At 39.8% G+C, this 14,377-nt stretch overlaps 1 protein-coding gene across 2 annotated transcripts in view; it reads right to left on the reverse strand.

The window, feature by feature from the left end:
- Positions 1–14,377, reverse strand: part of adamts17 (ADAM metallopeptidase with thrombospondin type 1 motif, 17) — a 178,174-nt gene that overhangs the window by 81,733 nt on the left and 82,064 nt on the right. For both annotated transcript variants that reach the window (XM_036586807.1, XM_036586806.1), the window contains exons 9-11: positions 13,732–13,872; positions 4,946–5,096; positions 277–378 (exon numbers count right to left, since the gene is read on the reverse strand). In XM_036586807.1, coding sequence (XP_036442700.1) covers positions 277–378; positions 4,946–5,096; positions 13,732–13,872 — 394 coding nt within the window. The remainder of the gene's footprint in view (positions 1–276; positions 379–4,945; positions 5,097–13,731; positions 13,873–14,377) is intronic.

Genomic DNA, 14,377 nt, shown 5'->3' on the forward strand with positions numbered 1-14,377 from the left:
TACAGTAATGACATACAGCACTGTATTTTAAATATGGTACCATATTGAAGTTTTTTCAAACTATATTTTGACAGCAGTATATTACTAGATACAGGTATTTGTAGATGCAATTACAAAGATAAGTGACTTCACACTTTTGATCGGTAGTATATCTGGAAAAAATTTAACAATACATGACCCCTATTGGCGCTCAGCCACAACCTATCCAAGATGTTCATACATGAATAGGTGCCTACATCAGTATGTATCAAAGTGCTAAATGAGAGGGATTGTTACCTTGTCAGCGCCGCATTCTGTGCCGTCCAGAGGCGGGTCCAGTTTGGTCTTACATGAAGTGTCCCCTTCCACCAGACACCACAGGCCTGCGCACATCAGGTGCTAAAACCACACAACATGCTTGATTAGCCTAGCGCAACTTAGCTAAGTATTAGTACTATCAATAGGGAAAATTCAGTGGAATGCAGAGCATTTTAACAGCCTGTGAGAGACAGAGCGGTTAATGTTCAGTGCGTGTTCCTTCCCTGAGGCACCTCCTGAACATCACTCTGGCATCTGAGGCCTGTCATTTCCTCTGCTTGCAAACGTGACTAGCTGCACTCATATGGAAATCTGATGCATGAAAATGTATGGATTTCAAATATATGACATATAATAGCATTTATTGCTTTTTTGTCTTATACTATTATATAACTTAGTCACATATGAACATATATGTGACATACTATATGCCAACTTGGTCATTTTCAAATATGGGATATATATTTCAGTCATTTATCCATATATATGCACATATATGTGTAACACATATTTAACAATATCAGATAAGAAAGAATTATTCATAAATGGATGGCATACATTACTTATTTATGTGAGCTGTATGTAAGTAATATAAGGTTTTTTACTGCATATACATTGCCGGTCTATTTCATTTTGATATATGTATGATCATATATGTATGATCTATGTATCAGATATATGTAGTGGACATATCACAGAGACAGCATATATGTGATGCATATATTAAGCATGTGTTCACCCACCTATCAGACATATATATGCATGGCCCAGATATTATACATGACCAATATGATATATATATATTCTTTCTCTGTGCAGTATAGGCACCATGGCTCCTGATGGATACCATAAAATAGAGTCTTATCTACTGCTGCCCTCCTCAATCACAGAGCTTACTGCATCTGCACCATGCATACGGTACCCATGTGGCAATCTGATATGTGGCTGTATATGCACATAAATCCATGTATACAGCCACATATCAGATTACCACATGGGTACCGTATGCATGGTGCAGATACAGTAAGCTCTGTGATCGAGCCCACATTGGCAGATCTGAGGAGCTTACTGGACCTCCCTTGGGGGCAAAAGAGGAGGGCAGCAGTAGATAAGACTATTTTATGGTCTCCATCAGGAGCCACGGTGCCTATACTGCCCAGAGGAAGAAGAGGCTCCACGCAATTGGCTAAGCTATGCTAACCCTGACAGGAGAGGAGAGCAGATAGAAGACATGAGAGTACATTTCTCTGACTATGCACTCCTCCAGCCTTATAAAGCTGTCAGCAGGACAGAACAAGAGATTTACAGCCTGTACTCTTCCTCCGGACAGACGAGAGAAGAAGCGAGGAAGGAAATGAAAGAAGTGAAAAACAGACCTGGGGCTGTGTGTATCCAACAGCCTCAGGTAAAAATGCTGCTATCCTGGTAGCAATAAAAGTCCATTTGAAACAAGAATTAGAATATATGGTTGGGTAAAGGACGATGGAAGCTCTGCTTAATCCAAGGTCTCTGTGTCAAATCTAAAGTCTTTTATATGGTATTTTGTCCACATTATGCAGGCCTACAATACTGTGCACTCTTCATTTTTTATTTTCCAGTCCAAAGGTTATTAGGACAAGTATTACAGTATTAAGTTAAAGTAACGGCAGTTTTTCAGTATTTACTGTGTCCACTCCTTACTTTTATTCAAGCTTTCATCCTTTTCAGGAGACTCACTTTCAGTTTCTCAAAGAAATCTGCAGACACACCTCCAAAGTTCAGTCTTAGAAGTTGGTTGATCATTTTCTGAAGTAATCAAACACATTTAGTGATGTTGAGGTCTGGACTCTGGGGTGGTCAGTCCATTGTTCAGCTTCTTTGTTTGATGTGTCCGTCTCCTTTTCTCAGTGAGGCTTCTTGACAGCTACACATCCTTTCAGACCCATAGTGCTGAGTTGTCTTCTCACAGTGGAAGGATGGACAGAAACACCTGTGGATGTTTTCAGATCTGAAGCAGCTTGATTTTCTCCACTCTCTCAAAGATGAAAGCTTTAAGTGCTGTTTATCTGATGGGGGCAGTTTTGGTGGTCTAGCAGGTCTTGCATGGTTGTTAGAGGTGAACATTTTTCTTATTTTATATCTAATCTCCTCAGAAATATTTACTGATGAATAACTTGAGTTCTTAAGTTCATTATTTAAGTTCACTAAGTATTTAATGGCAGTTTTGACTGGAAAATAAAATAAATAAAGTATATCCTCTGACTTTTGCCCAGTTTTATATTGACAATTTAATGGTTTCCAATATTACAGCTTCTTACAAGTCCAAAATAAAGCATTTCAGTTAATCAACAACCCTACAGGCAGCTTGTGCATCATTTGACAGCTTTGCATTTCTATATGCTAAAGTGAAAACACCTCCAAGGAGGGAGAATAGCATCAAGCTGCAACAGCCTGGCTTATTTTGCCATTTTTGCCACTCCAAGCCTTGTTGTCAACTAATCTGTCTTTGTTCTGAAGTGCTTCCAGGCCATGTGATGTTGATGTTTATGAGCGACACATTCTATGTGCTATAGTGCTTCTGATCTGCTATGCAACACTATAAGACGCTATGTGGCGCATCAACTGTGAGACAGCCTTTCGTTTTTGTCCCCTATACCTGAGAAAAAAATAGTTAGCGAGCTCCACATTAGTCAGTAAAATGGATTAGCATGTGGAATTGCAGTATTCTGGGTGCTACCATCTACCTCCTTGTATCTACACTCACCAATTTTATCAGCTCCACTTATCTTATAGGAGCACTTTGTAGTTCTGCAGTTACAGACTGTAGTCCATCTGTTTCTCTGCATACTTTGTTACCCTGTTCTTCGATGGTCAGGCCCTCCTCAGGACCACCATAGAGCAGGCATTATTTGGGTAGTGGATCATTCTCAGCACTGCAGTGACACTGTTGTGGTGGTGGCGTGTTGGTGTGCGTTACACTGGTGCGAGTGGATCAGACATAGCAGTGCTGCTGGAGCTATAAAACACTGTGTCCACTCATTGTCCACTCTATTAGACACTCCTACCTTGTTAGTCCACCTTGTAGATGTAAAGTCAGAGACAGTAGTTCATTTGCTGCTGTACAGCTTTTGTTGGTCATCCTCTGGTCCTTCATCAGTGGTCACAGGACACTGTTGGCTGGATATTTTTGGTTCTCAGTCCAGCAGCGACACTGCGGTGTTTAAAAACTCCAGCAGCACTGCTGGGTCTGATCCACTCGCACCAGCACAACACACTAACACACCACCACGTCAGTGTTACTGCAGTGCTGAGAATGATCCACCACCCAAATAATACGTGCTCTGTGGGGGTCCTGTGGGGGTCCTGACCATTGAAGAACAGGGTAACAAAGTATGCAGAGAAACAGACGGACTACAGACTGTAATTGTAGAACTACACGCTACAACTATATGGCAAGTGGAGCTGATAAAATGGACGAGTGTAGAAACAAGGAGGTGGACTTAATGAAGTGGCCGATCGATGTGTATTCCTATTCGTATGATTGCTTCACCAAAATGCTTTGTTAAATCATCACAATATAAATGCTACATTGTGAAATCACCTTATTAAAAGAGAAGAGTAAAGAAATTTCTGCTTTTTGCTCTGGCACTAAAGAGTTAACAGCAAATTTTCAGCATGATGAAATATGTTGGTGAAGACCTCAAAACGTCTGCTCAAACTGGGATCTATAGCTTATAGCTAACAGCTAAATGCTCCAAAGTCTCCAAACCTGCTGCAGGAATCAAACCAGGCATGTCAGCACCTGCCATGCGTGCTAATGTATTGGCCAGTCACCATGGCTACACAAAATCCATGTGGGACATCATTAAGGATAAAGTTACATGAGAAGAAGGTGGGAACAGGAATGGAAAGCATTCAAGGCGAGTTAAAGAATGATGTGATTATACGTTAGCGAGCGCGGCAATGAACTGTGAGCAGTTTGCGCTACCTTCCTTTTTGAAATTCAAATCAAGCAAAGACTGCATAAAAACCTTTTCAGGACAACTACCGGTTTAAATCAATGTGACAACTTCCTTTCGCTCATGAACACCAGGAAAAAAGTTCACAGACAGTTTTGACGGACGTTGGCTCAACGGGCTATTCACGACAATTTAGTTTAAGAACCTGGAAAGAGAGCTTAAGAGCGACAGGCAAAGCTGGACAGTCTGAGTACTTTGGCTCATACTGTGAAATGAACTGTCCAAATCACACAATAGAAGGATTTTTTTTATTATTAAATTCCAGGGTTTGTCTCTCTGATGGCTAACCGACTGAGCCACTATGCTAACGCTGGCAGAGAAATGAAGCAACTGGGCAGAGGGAAGCATTCCCTCACAAATGTGAAATTGGCCACAGAGCGATAATTGGCTGAAAGTCTCCAACGTACCAAATCTGGAGCATTTAGCAGCACTGAAATACAATGAGTTTTCCCACAGTTATGTCCTTGAATTCTACTTTCCCAGAATGATACAAACATGGAAAACCAAAACAAATTGTCCCGCCAACTGCTGAGTAAAGCTAATGTACAGTTTAATGACACAGCAATTACTCACAGAGTCCAAGTTGTTAAGCCCGCAAAGCATAAAAGTTCAAAGAAAGGATAGCAGGCCCATTTTCTTTCACCACCCACCTCCATGTCGGTGCAGAAGGTGGCGTTGGTGCCAAACAGAATTTGACACTGTTCGTCAGCGCTGTAGTGCATGCCAGGCAGTTTGGCAGGCAAGCGCACCAGGTAGCGGCTCCGAGGGTCCGTGTGCAGCAGGCAAGCACTGGCCTTCGACCTGAGAGACAGCAGGACAGACAAAAAAACACCTTAACAACAGCAACTGTCGCCTGATAATGGTCTATACAAATGAGCTACCACATTTAATAGTCTCTCACCTTTTGGAAACTTCTCGATCAAACAGAAAAACAAATGAGATCACAGAGGATAAATAATCTAAATGTCTGGAAATATTTTCAGAAGTTACAACTAAAAGGCAAACCAGATCTCAACTGCTGTTACCTGCTTAATAATTGGTAGCACTTTACTTGAACCCTGCTACAAACATTGACATAGCTACGCCCTAGACCACTCATTCTACCAAGCTGGTTAAAAGTCAGAGTTCAAAACACATTTTGGACTTTTAACTAACTTGCATATAAGACTAAAATCCGTTAGCTTTGAGTGACCCTATACCAGTGTTCGGCAACATGCAGTATGTGGCTATTTTACTGCCCTGTTGTGGCTCCACAGCAGAGTTAGATTTTTTCAACACAGTTTTAACGATAAATGGTCTTAAATGCTGGAGTTAATGTATAACTGCTAATTCACCCTTTAACCCTGAGGATTGGTGTGCAGACTGCTGGTCACCATAGCAGCGCAGACAGTCTCTGAAGCTAATGAAAAGGCAAAGAGAAAGATTTAGGACAAACATCAATAATTTGCAGATAAACAAACTTATTTGTGTTTTTAATCACTCCAGCTGGTTTCCGGATACGTTTAATCTGCAACAAGAAACTGTCAAACACTAAAACTAAAAAGTCACGAAGCTGAAGTCAGCATTCTCATTCGCCAGCTTCTTGTTCAAATTCTCCTGTTCCACCTTAAATAGTATAGCAGTTAAGCTGGAACGGGAAGATTTGAACAAGAAGCAGGCGAATGAGAAACTGACTTCAGCCTCGTAAAAAATCCAATGTTCAGAGACATTTTACAAGAAAATATTCCACTTTTGCAGAAAAGTTTCCTGCCGGTGATGTGAGAAAAGTGGCTATAGCTGAGCTAAAGCTTAAAGCAGAGCAAAGTAAGTCTGTGTTTATATTTTTTATCTCACACTAGTACATCAGCACATACTGAGACATATTTACAGACAAGAGGGTAAAATGAACATGTGAAAATGAAGTCTTCTTTTTGGGTTGCCGACCCCTGTCGTATACCTTAATTAGGTTTATTTTATAAAAAAAAAACAAATGATTGAACATTCCATTTTGTCATGACCAAACCAATCATAACACTGCTGAAACCTTAGCAAATGTTTCAGCAGTGACTGTTTTGATAGTGACAATTTTAGCTAATTTTGAGCAGAATTTAAAAATGCTAGCCAGTACATGACCAGCAAACACAGCTTTGAACACATAAAATCATGTTATTTTTCATTAAAACACTAAAGGTTTACATATTTGCAGAAAACTGTGTTTTGGTAGTGAAAATGTTTAATGTTCTGCATTATTTTTCAGACTCTGGGACACATTTACTTCAAAACAATGGGACCCAACTGCTCACTATGTGGCCATGAAGGACAGGAATGCAGTCTCACTTCTGGCTCCAATTTTTTTTTAAATTAAACTCATGATAAATCGAAGTCTTTCAATTTCACTTTGAAAGATGTACCAAAAAGAAAACATCAAATAAAAACCAAATTAATTTAAAGGACTATTTTCACAAGTGTAAATTTAGGGGTTAGGGTTTGGGACAGACACCTCCCAACAGAAAGCAGCCTATAAATGATGACTTTGTATATATATAGCTTATTACAATCTCAATTAAAATGTACACTTAGCATGTGACATAAGTGGTTATAATATCTAATATTAAAGCATCTGTCCTTGACCTCAACCCAAAACCTAAACCCAACCCTCACCCTGGTCCAAATCCTAACCCCACCACTGTTCAGAATCAACTGAGTTGTTAACAATGTGAACATCTGCAGAAAAACTATAGGGGACTAGAGTGGACTATTCAAATAAAATGAGACCCCACTACCAGTAATAGTAACATCTGCCATGACATGTTTATGGCATGGTTATATCAATGCTATGTAGCAGAGTTTAAATAAAGTGTTTAGTACAGAAGTACATTATTATATGACATAAAAAAGAAATTAAATGTCTGCAGTATCCAAAAGTTCTGGCCCTCCTCAGCAGTCCATAGTTGTTCGGCAACAAAATCATACTCTAAATAATTTACATTTCTTGGTGGAAGAACTGTTAATTGTGATTAATAATAATTACTTAAATCATGGATTGAAAAAATGCAAACTTCATCACTTTTTATGCTGTCTGTTCTATAAAAACAATAAGCCTCTTGTGGCCATGCATTACAGTGATTTATCACAGGGCTTTTACTCTGCTTCATAAAATCACTGTACCGCATGGTTTCACATGACCTTTGTGCTTTAGTTTACACTGTACAGTGTTTGATTTGCCAGTGCTGATTTCAACAACACATCAACCAAGTGTCCACATAAGGGGATTCATCGTAGCAAAAAACTAGAATCAAAACCATAATGAAAATGAAAACTAGCAGTAAAATATGTTCTGTTCAACTGTGGTAAAAACACTTAATCTAAATCAAAACTGTTTTAGATAGAACTATCTTTCGACAGAATTAGGAAGAAAAAACTTCAGTTTTTGTATTTTCAGTGCATGAGGTGCAGTTCATAAATGGATTCCTTCTGTCTTTGGCAGTCTTTAAGAAATGTTTGAAAGCTAGCTGAGCACAGTCTACTGTTGTGTTAATTTAGCATCACTAAAACATCTCATGTCTGTGACGCTGAGATGTCTGTGATTACAGTGAAATCTGAATATCACAACCAGGAAAACATGTCACTGCAGATGTTCAGTGAGATGAGGATGTCAACAAGATTGAGTCTAACGCTTTAATGCATTAAGTTGTTGTCAGTACAGCACTGCGCTAAAGTCAACGACCACCTTTCAGGAGACATATATAACAGAAAATTAAACAACTAAATATAACATCATTTTTTTCAGTATTTACTGTGTCCAGTCTTTACGTTTATTACAGCGTCATTCTTTTCAGGAGACTCACTTCTGCAGACACACCTCCAAAGATCAGTCTTAGAAGTTGGTTGATCATTTTCTGAAGTAATCAAACACATTCAGTGATGTTGAGGTCTGGACTCTGGGGTGGTCAGTCCATTGTTCAGCTTCTTTGTTTGATGTGTCTCCTTATTTCAGTGAGGGCTTCTTGACAGCTACACATCCTTTCAGACCCATAGCGCTGAATCATCTTCTCACAGTGGAAGGATGGACAGAAACACCTGTGGATGTTTTCAGATCTGAAGCAGCTTGACTTTCTCCTCTCTCTCAAAGATGCAAGCTTTAAGTGCTGTTTATCTGATGGGGGCAGTTTTGATGGTCTACCAGGTGTTACAGGTGGTTGTTGAGTCCCATTTTCTGTATCTTTTCATTTATTCCTGATCTGCCGTTTTGGAAACTCCTGCTCTTTCACATTTTCCTTTCATTTTCTCCTTGCTTACGCAAGTGGATTACCTTATATCTAATCTCCTCAAAAAGATCTCCTGAAAAATGAATAACTCTTACTTAACGGCTGTTTTGACTAGAAACTGAACAAATGAAGGGTGGTTTCTGACTTTCGCATAGTACTGTATGCATAAGAACTGTGTTTTGGATAAATGTTACTAACTGTGCAAAGTTCTGTGGTTTATATATAATAATGCATTTTGAACTGTTTATCATACCCTTGCTTAATACCTACAAACTGAAACTGAAATCAAAAGCAAAAATAAACAACTAAACAACTGGTCTACACACATATACACAAGTAGGCTTCTGCCTTAGGCCTTTAAGACTGAGTTAAGTCCTACTCATTAAAAGCAAGAAACAATACACACACACACACACACACACACACAGAGTTTTATTTTCCAACACCTAAGTACTTCTCTCTAACAAACTCCCACAAAATATTTATTTCCCTGCAGGAAAAAATGCCCCCTGTGACCCCCCCTTCCTGGGCCGGGCCGAAAACTAGGCCAAGCAGAGCACAGTGTGTGTTAGAGATTTCTCCAACACACACTGCTGCGTTTCCTCACTCTCAGGAGCTTTCAACCACGGCCAAGGGGAGATGTTTTGATAAGCACCTGACACATATCTGTGCAAATCCACCGCTCGCGAACAGCGCCGAGGATTCCGGAGAATGTCTGGCATCTGCTGCACGCTAACAACCGCATCCAGCAGCACAGCTAACCGCTACTGGCAAATTCTACCTGCGCTGAATGTATTTAAAGGAATAGTTTGATGAAAAATCTAATTTATACAATTTATTCCTCATCTCAAATGTAGTCAAGCAGTAATGGAAGCTTATACTTGTACACCAATTAGCACCATGTAAACTGCATGCTTGAATCACACTTACCTCAAACTTTACTGAGAAATGGACACAATTTTCCCCCTTTACCATAAATCCAGACTCAAGACATGTTTGGTGTCTGTATTTTGCTTCTTTAGTTTTGCACTGAAGCTGCAAGGCTAAAGCAGGGTCAAGCAGCCGAGAGTGATTTATCAACCGTGGCTCAGAGGCTTGTTGGTCTGACCATTTGGGTAACGCTACATCACAGTTATGATGCAGCTGAGTGAAGCTGTATTGTGGCTACGAGGCTGCCTGCACCGGGGACCTGATCGACGCTACTTCACAGCTGTGTGCCTGCTTGGGCCGGCCGCTTGGATGATGCTGCACCGCAGCTGTGGGCCTGCCTGGACTGGCACTGTTCAGCTGCATGAGCAGCATTATGCCGTGGCTACAAGGCCTCTCGTGATGGCTGCCTAAACGATGCTACATCGCAGATATGTGGCTGCCTGGGCCGGCCACTTGGGTGAGGCTGCATTGCAGCTATGAGGTTGCCTGGACTGGTGATGTTCGGCTGCAGGAAAATGCTACCCCTTTGTGGCTAAGGACATTTTCAGCCTTCGAGGCTTCCTGGGCTGGCTACCTGTGTGACACACCGTAGCCGTGGAATGAGACTTTCCCCTGCAATTAAGGACTCTTTTTGGGCTACCCAAGTGACTCTATACCAAGGTCTTTGTAATCCCCCCTCGCTAGCTTTTGGAACTGTGGAGATAAATAGACAAATTGAACTTATTCCTATTATTATTGACACCATAAATATGCAGCAAATTTTATCTTCACTTTGATTCTTTTTTTTGCCGCTTGCCACAATAGAAGCATGCACAAAAAGAGTGGGTTTACAGAGGTATGATGACTGGTTGGTGGGGCACTGTCCCACTATATGACCCCCTTGATGCCAGCCTTGGGCTAATGTAGCTAATAAGTAATCAAGGCACATACCACTCCAATTAGCATTAGCATTGTGCAAGCTGCATGCCTGCATCACACTTGTCTTAAACTTTGAGAAATTGATCTCCTTATTATTTTGAATACAGTCAATGAGTCAAACATGTGTGGTATCTTTAATTTATTTCCTTAGTTGTGCACTGGAGTTATAAAGCTTCATTTTAGCTGATCAATTTACTTTTATCCATTTTTTGTAGCTCATATGTTGTTAGAAACAAGTTGCATACATTTGATTTTGTGCTAAACTACTCCTTTAACTTGACTGAGGCTGCTGACACTGTCAGTGTCTGTAAGACTGAGTAAGGAGATTGCTATTCAGTTGAGAGAGTGTAAGGACTGAAAGGCAATGCTGCATATTTCTCGTTCGGAGTGAAAATCAATAGAGTGTAGGGGAATGAGGGGCTTTAATCAAGAGGAATATCGACGGACGACAAACAAGCCACTGACAGCCAGCCTAATACGACAGGTTGTAAATGAAGTTACGGTTTGAAGAGCTGCAACATTAAATGTTTGTCTCTCCTGGAGCTGAGAGTCAGAATCAGAATTGGTTTTATTGGCCAAGTAATATTGCTTAGATGGAATGTAAAGAGTAACACTTTATTTGAAGGCTATGTACACAGAGACTTCATAACACACGTGTAAGCACTGGATAGCATATTTATAAAGCAATACTTAAAAAAACTATGAACGCTGCCAGTAATTATGCCAGTAGCTGCAAGATGACATAAGATAATTTATTATATAAATGACTTGGTATTGACATAAGGAGCCTGGAACTACAGCGACATATTAGTTTCATTAATAACACTGTTATGAACTTGTAATTTCTAAGTAATGTAACTTAAAAATATAGGCCTAGTTAAGAACACCATATATATTAGATACTCCTACCTTGTCAGTCCACATATATATATATATATATATATATATATATATATATATATATATATATATATATATATGTATGTGTGTGTGTGTGTGTGTGTGTGTGTGTATATATATATATATATAGAAGGACTGACAAGGTAGAAGTGTCTAATAGAGTGGACAGTGAGTGGACACAGTGTTTAAAAACTCCAGCAGCACTGCTGTGTCTGATCCACTTGTACCAGCACAACACACACTAACACATCACCACCACGTCAGTGTTACTGCAGTGCTGAGAATGATCCATCACCCAAACACTACCTGCTCTGTGAGGGTCCATGGGGGTTCTACCCACTGAAGAACAGGATTAAAAGGGGCTAACAAAGTATGCAGAGAAACAGATGGACTACAGTCTGTAATTGTAGAACTACAAAGTGCACCTATATAGTAAGTGGAGCTGATAAAATGGACAATGAGCACACACACATATATACAAGACTCCTTAATAGAAACAGTTCACTGAGACAACAGAGCATAATAACTGTAATAACTCACTGTACATTTACCTTTGAACAAGTACTCAAGTACTTTTTGTACGTTAACTCAAGTATAAAATATATATTTATTTACTTTAATTCAAGTAAAAAAAAAATATTTTTCATAGAGCTGATATATGGTGCTCTTGCCTTATAAGTTCCATTGCATGGGAATGATGCTTCATAACTGATGCTTCATAAGTGTTGTAAATGGGACAAATGTCTGTCTAGTTCAAGGCCCTTTATGCCAATAAAATGTCATTTACTTCATAAACATTTTAGGTAATCCAGGCATTTCTGGCATAAGCTGTTCATAAGTACTCAAACACTGGTTATTTAATGATTATGTATGCGTTATGAAACCACAGCGTAGGTAGCCTAATAAACACTGTACAAAACTAAGTAGATGTACAAATGCAAAGTACAGTTGATCTGGCAACCAAACATTTTAGATGGTGTTTTCTGTATAACTCAAAAAGTTTGCATCTGATACTTCGCTACACTTGATTTTCCACATTAATACTAAAGTAATGTGCATACAAGCCAGTTTCTTATCACTGACGCACTAACAGCCTTCAGACATGCAATGTGATTACGCTTCAGAGGTGCAGTAGAAAAGGGGCCTACAGAAGCACCATGGAGGCCAGAAACTGGAAACTGCAGCCTTTCATGACATGCACACACAGGGCTGATTTTCCACTATTATAATGCTGTGCTACATATAAAGCAGCTACTGGAGCAAAGCCCTCTCAGTAAGACTTGTGAGTGGGTTTGTGTGTGTGTCTGGTTTGGTTATGCAGGAGGGGATTTCTTAGCGATGCTGAATGCCTCATAGAGCTTAGACTGAGTAAAAAAAAGTTCAGTTCAAACTGTTTTCCTGGTGAAATGTGAGGCTCCAAAAAGTATCATAGAATTAAAGCTAATATTAGTCTTATTCAAAGTTGGTCTTAAGAATAATCTTGCACTGCAAAGCCAACCTAGCTAGCAAAAGTTAACCTGGCATACGAAAGCTAAACTAGTGAGCAAAAGGTAATGTATGAGGAAGCATGAATTCCATGCTGGTCTAAGCTAGTCTGTGCTGGTTTATGGTGGTCTAGTGCTTGCCTGGTGCTAGTTTAGCTGGTCACCCAGCATGGTCATGCTGGTTGACCAACATACCAGCATCAGATACACAACATATGTTAGTTTTGGTGGTGATCGACATATTTACTTCCATTGCTGCTGACCAACATACCAGCATTCATGTCTGTGCTGTTTTTTCTAGCAGGAAAAGCTAACCTAGCTAGCGAAAGGTAACCCAGTGAGGAAAACCTAAGCTAGAATGCGAAAGCTAACTTAACAAGTGAAAGATAAACTGGCGGGCAAAAACTAAACTAGTGAGCAAAAGCTAAATTAGTGAAAGTATGCTAACTGAGCAAGCTAAAGCATCCATCCATCCATCCATCTTTTAAGCCGTTTATCCTTCCGGGTCGTGGAGGGTGCTGGAGGCTATCCCAGCGTTCATCAGGCAGAAGGCGCGAGCAAAAGCAAACAAAAGAAAAAAGCAAACTACCAAGAGAAAGCAAAGCTTCCAAGTATAGCCTATTGTGACAATTCCATTCATACCTATGAATGCATGCTATCTGAAGGCAGAATTTGGTATCATGCCAACATCTTTAATATTTTACTTTTATCTCTGCTGTATAACAGCATGTTTACTTTCAGTGGATCTGGATTTCAGACATGGGCACACTTTGCATGATTTAGACTAGCTTAATGTTCTCATCTTTGATCAGATAAAAAGGCTTTTGATTGGTTGTGTCATATTCATTTGTATGGAATTCTCTTGTATTGTTGGATAAAAGTACACTACAAAGAACAATACAAATTACAAAGAACAATACAAATTAATACCAATGATCACAATTAGGATTTTCTCACCTGAGGAAGTTTTCCAGGTCATCACGGCTACAAGTAGACCAGGAGAGGTCACTGGGGTTACGGCCTTTGACCCACTCTCCTGACATGATGTGGGAGTGGCCTGTACAGGTGGCATGGTCATCATCATGGCTCATTCCCATGCTGTAAAGGAGAAGGACAGTTTTATACCACACATACAGTCCCCATTTAAAAAAACAAATGCAACTGTGTTCGCACTCGGTATTAACTTCTCTCGAGTGATCTGATCATAAGTGGATAGTGAGATCTATGGCCGTTTGCACCTGGCACTTCCATGTCTTTTAAATCCTGTGACCACTGATCATGCCCCCTAGCCAACTGCAATTGACAATACTATAATTTTGGCATGATACTGGCGACAGGCAAGCGGTAAGTGCTTTTCCAAAAAAAATTTCTTGGTGTGATTTATAGTTTATAGTTTTTGGTATGGTTTGGTAGAACTTGGAACAGTTTAGAAGTTCTTGGTATGGTTTGCTAGTTCTTGGCATGGTTTGGTTATTCCTGGTATGGTTTGGTAGTTTTTGGACATTTTTTGGTAGTTCTTGGTACGGTTTCATAGTTTTTGGTATGATTTGTTAGTTCCTTGTATGGTTTGGTTTTTGTTATGTTTGGTCATTCTTGCTACAGT

Source organism: Colossoma macropomum, unplaced genomic scaffold (genome assembly GCF_904425465.1).
Source record: "Colossoma macropomum unplaced genomic scaffold, Colossoma_macropomum, whole genome shotgun sequence".
Lineage (NCBI taxonomy): Eukaryota > Metazoa > Chordata > Actinopteri > Characiformes > Serrasalmidae > Colossoma > Colossoma macropomum.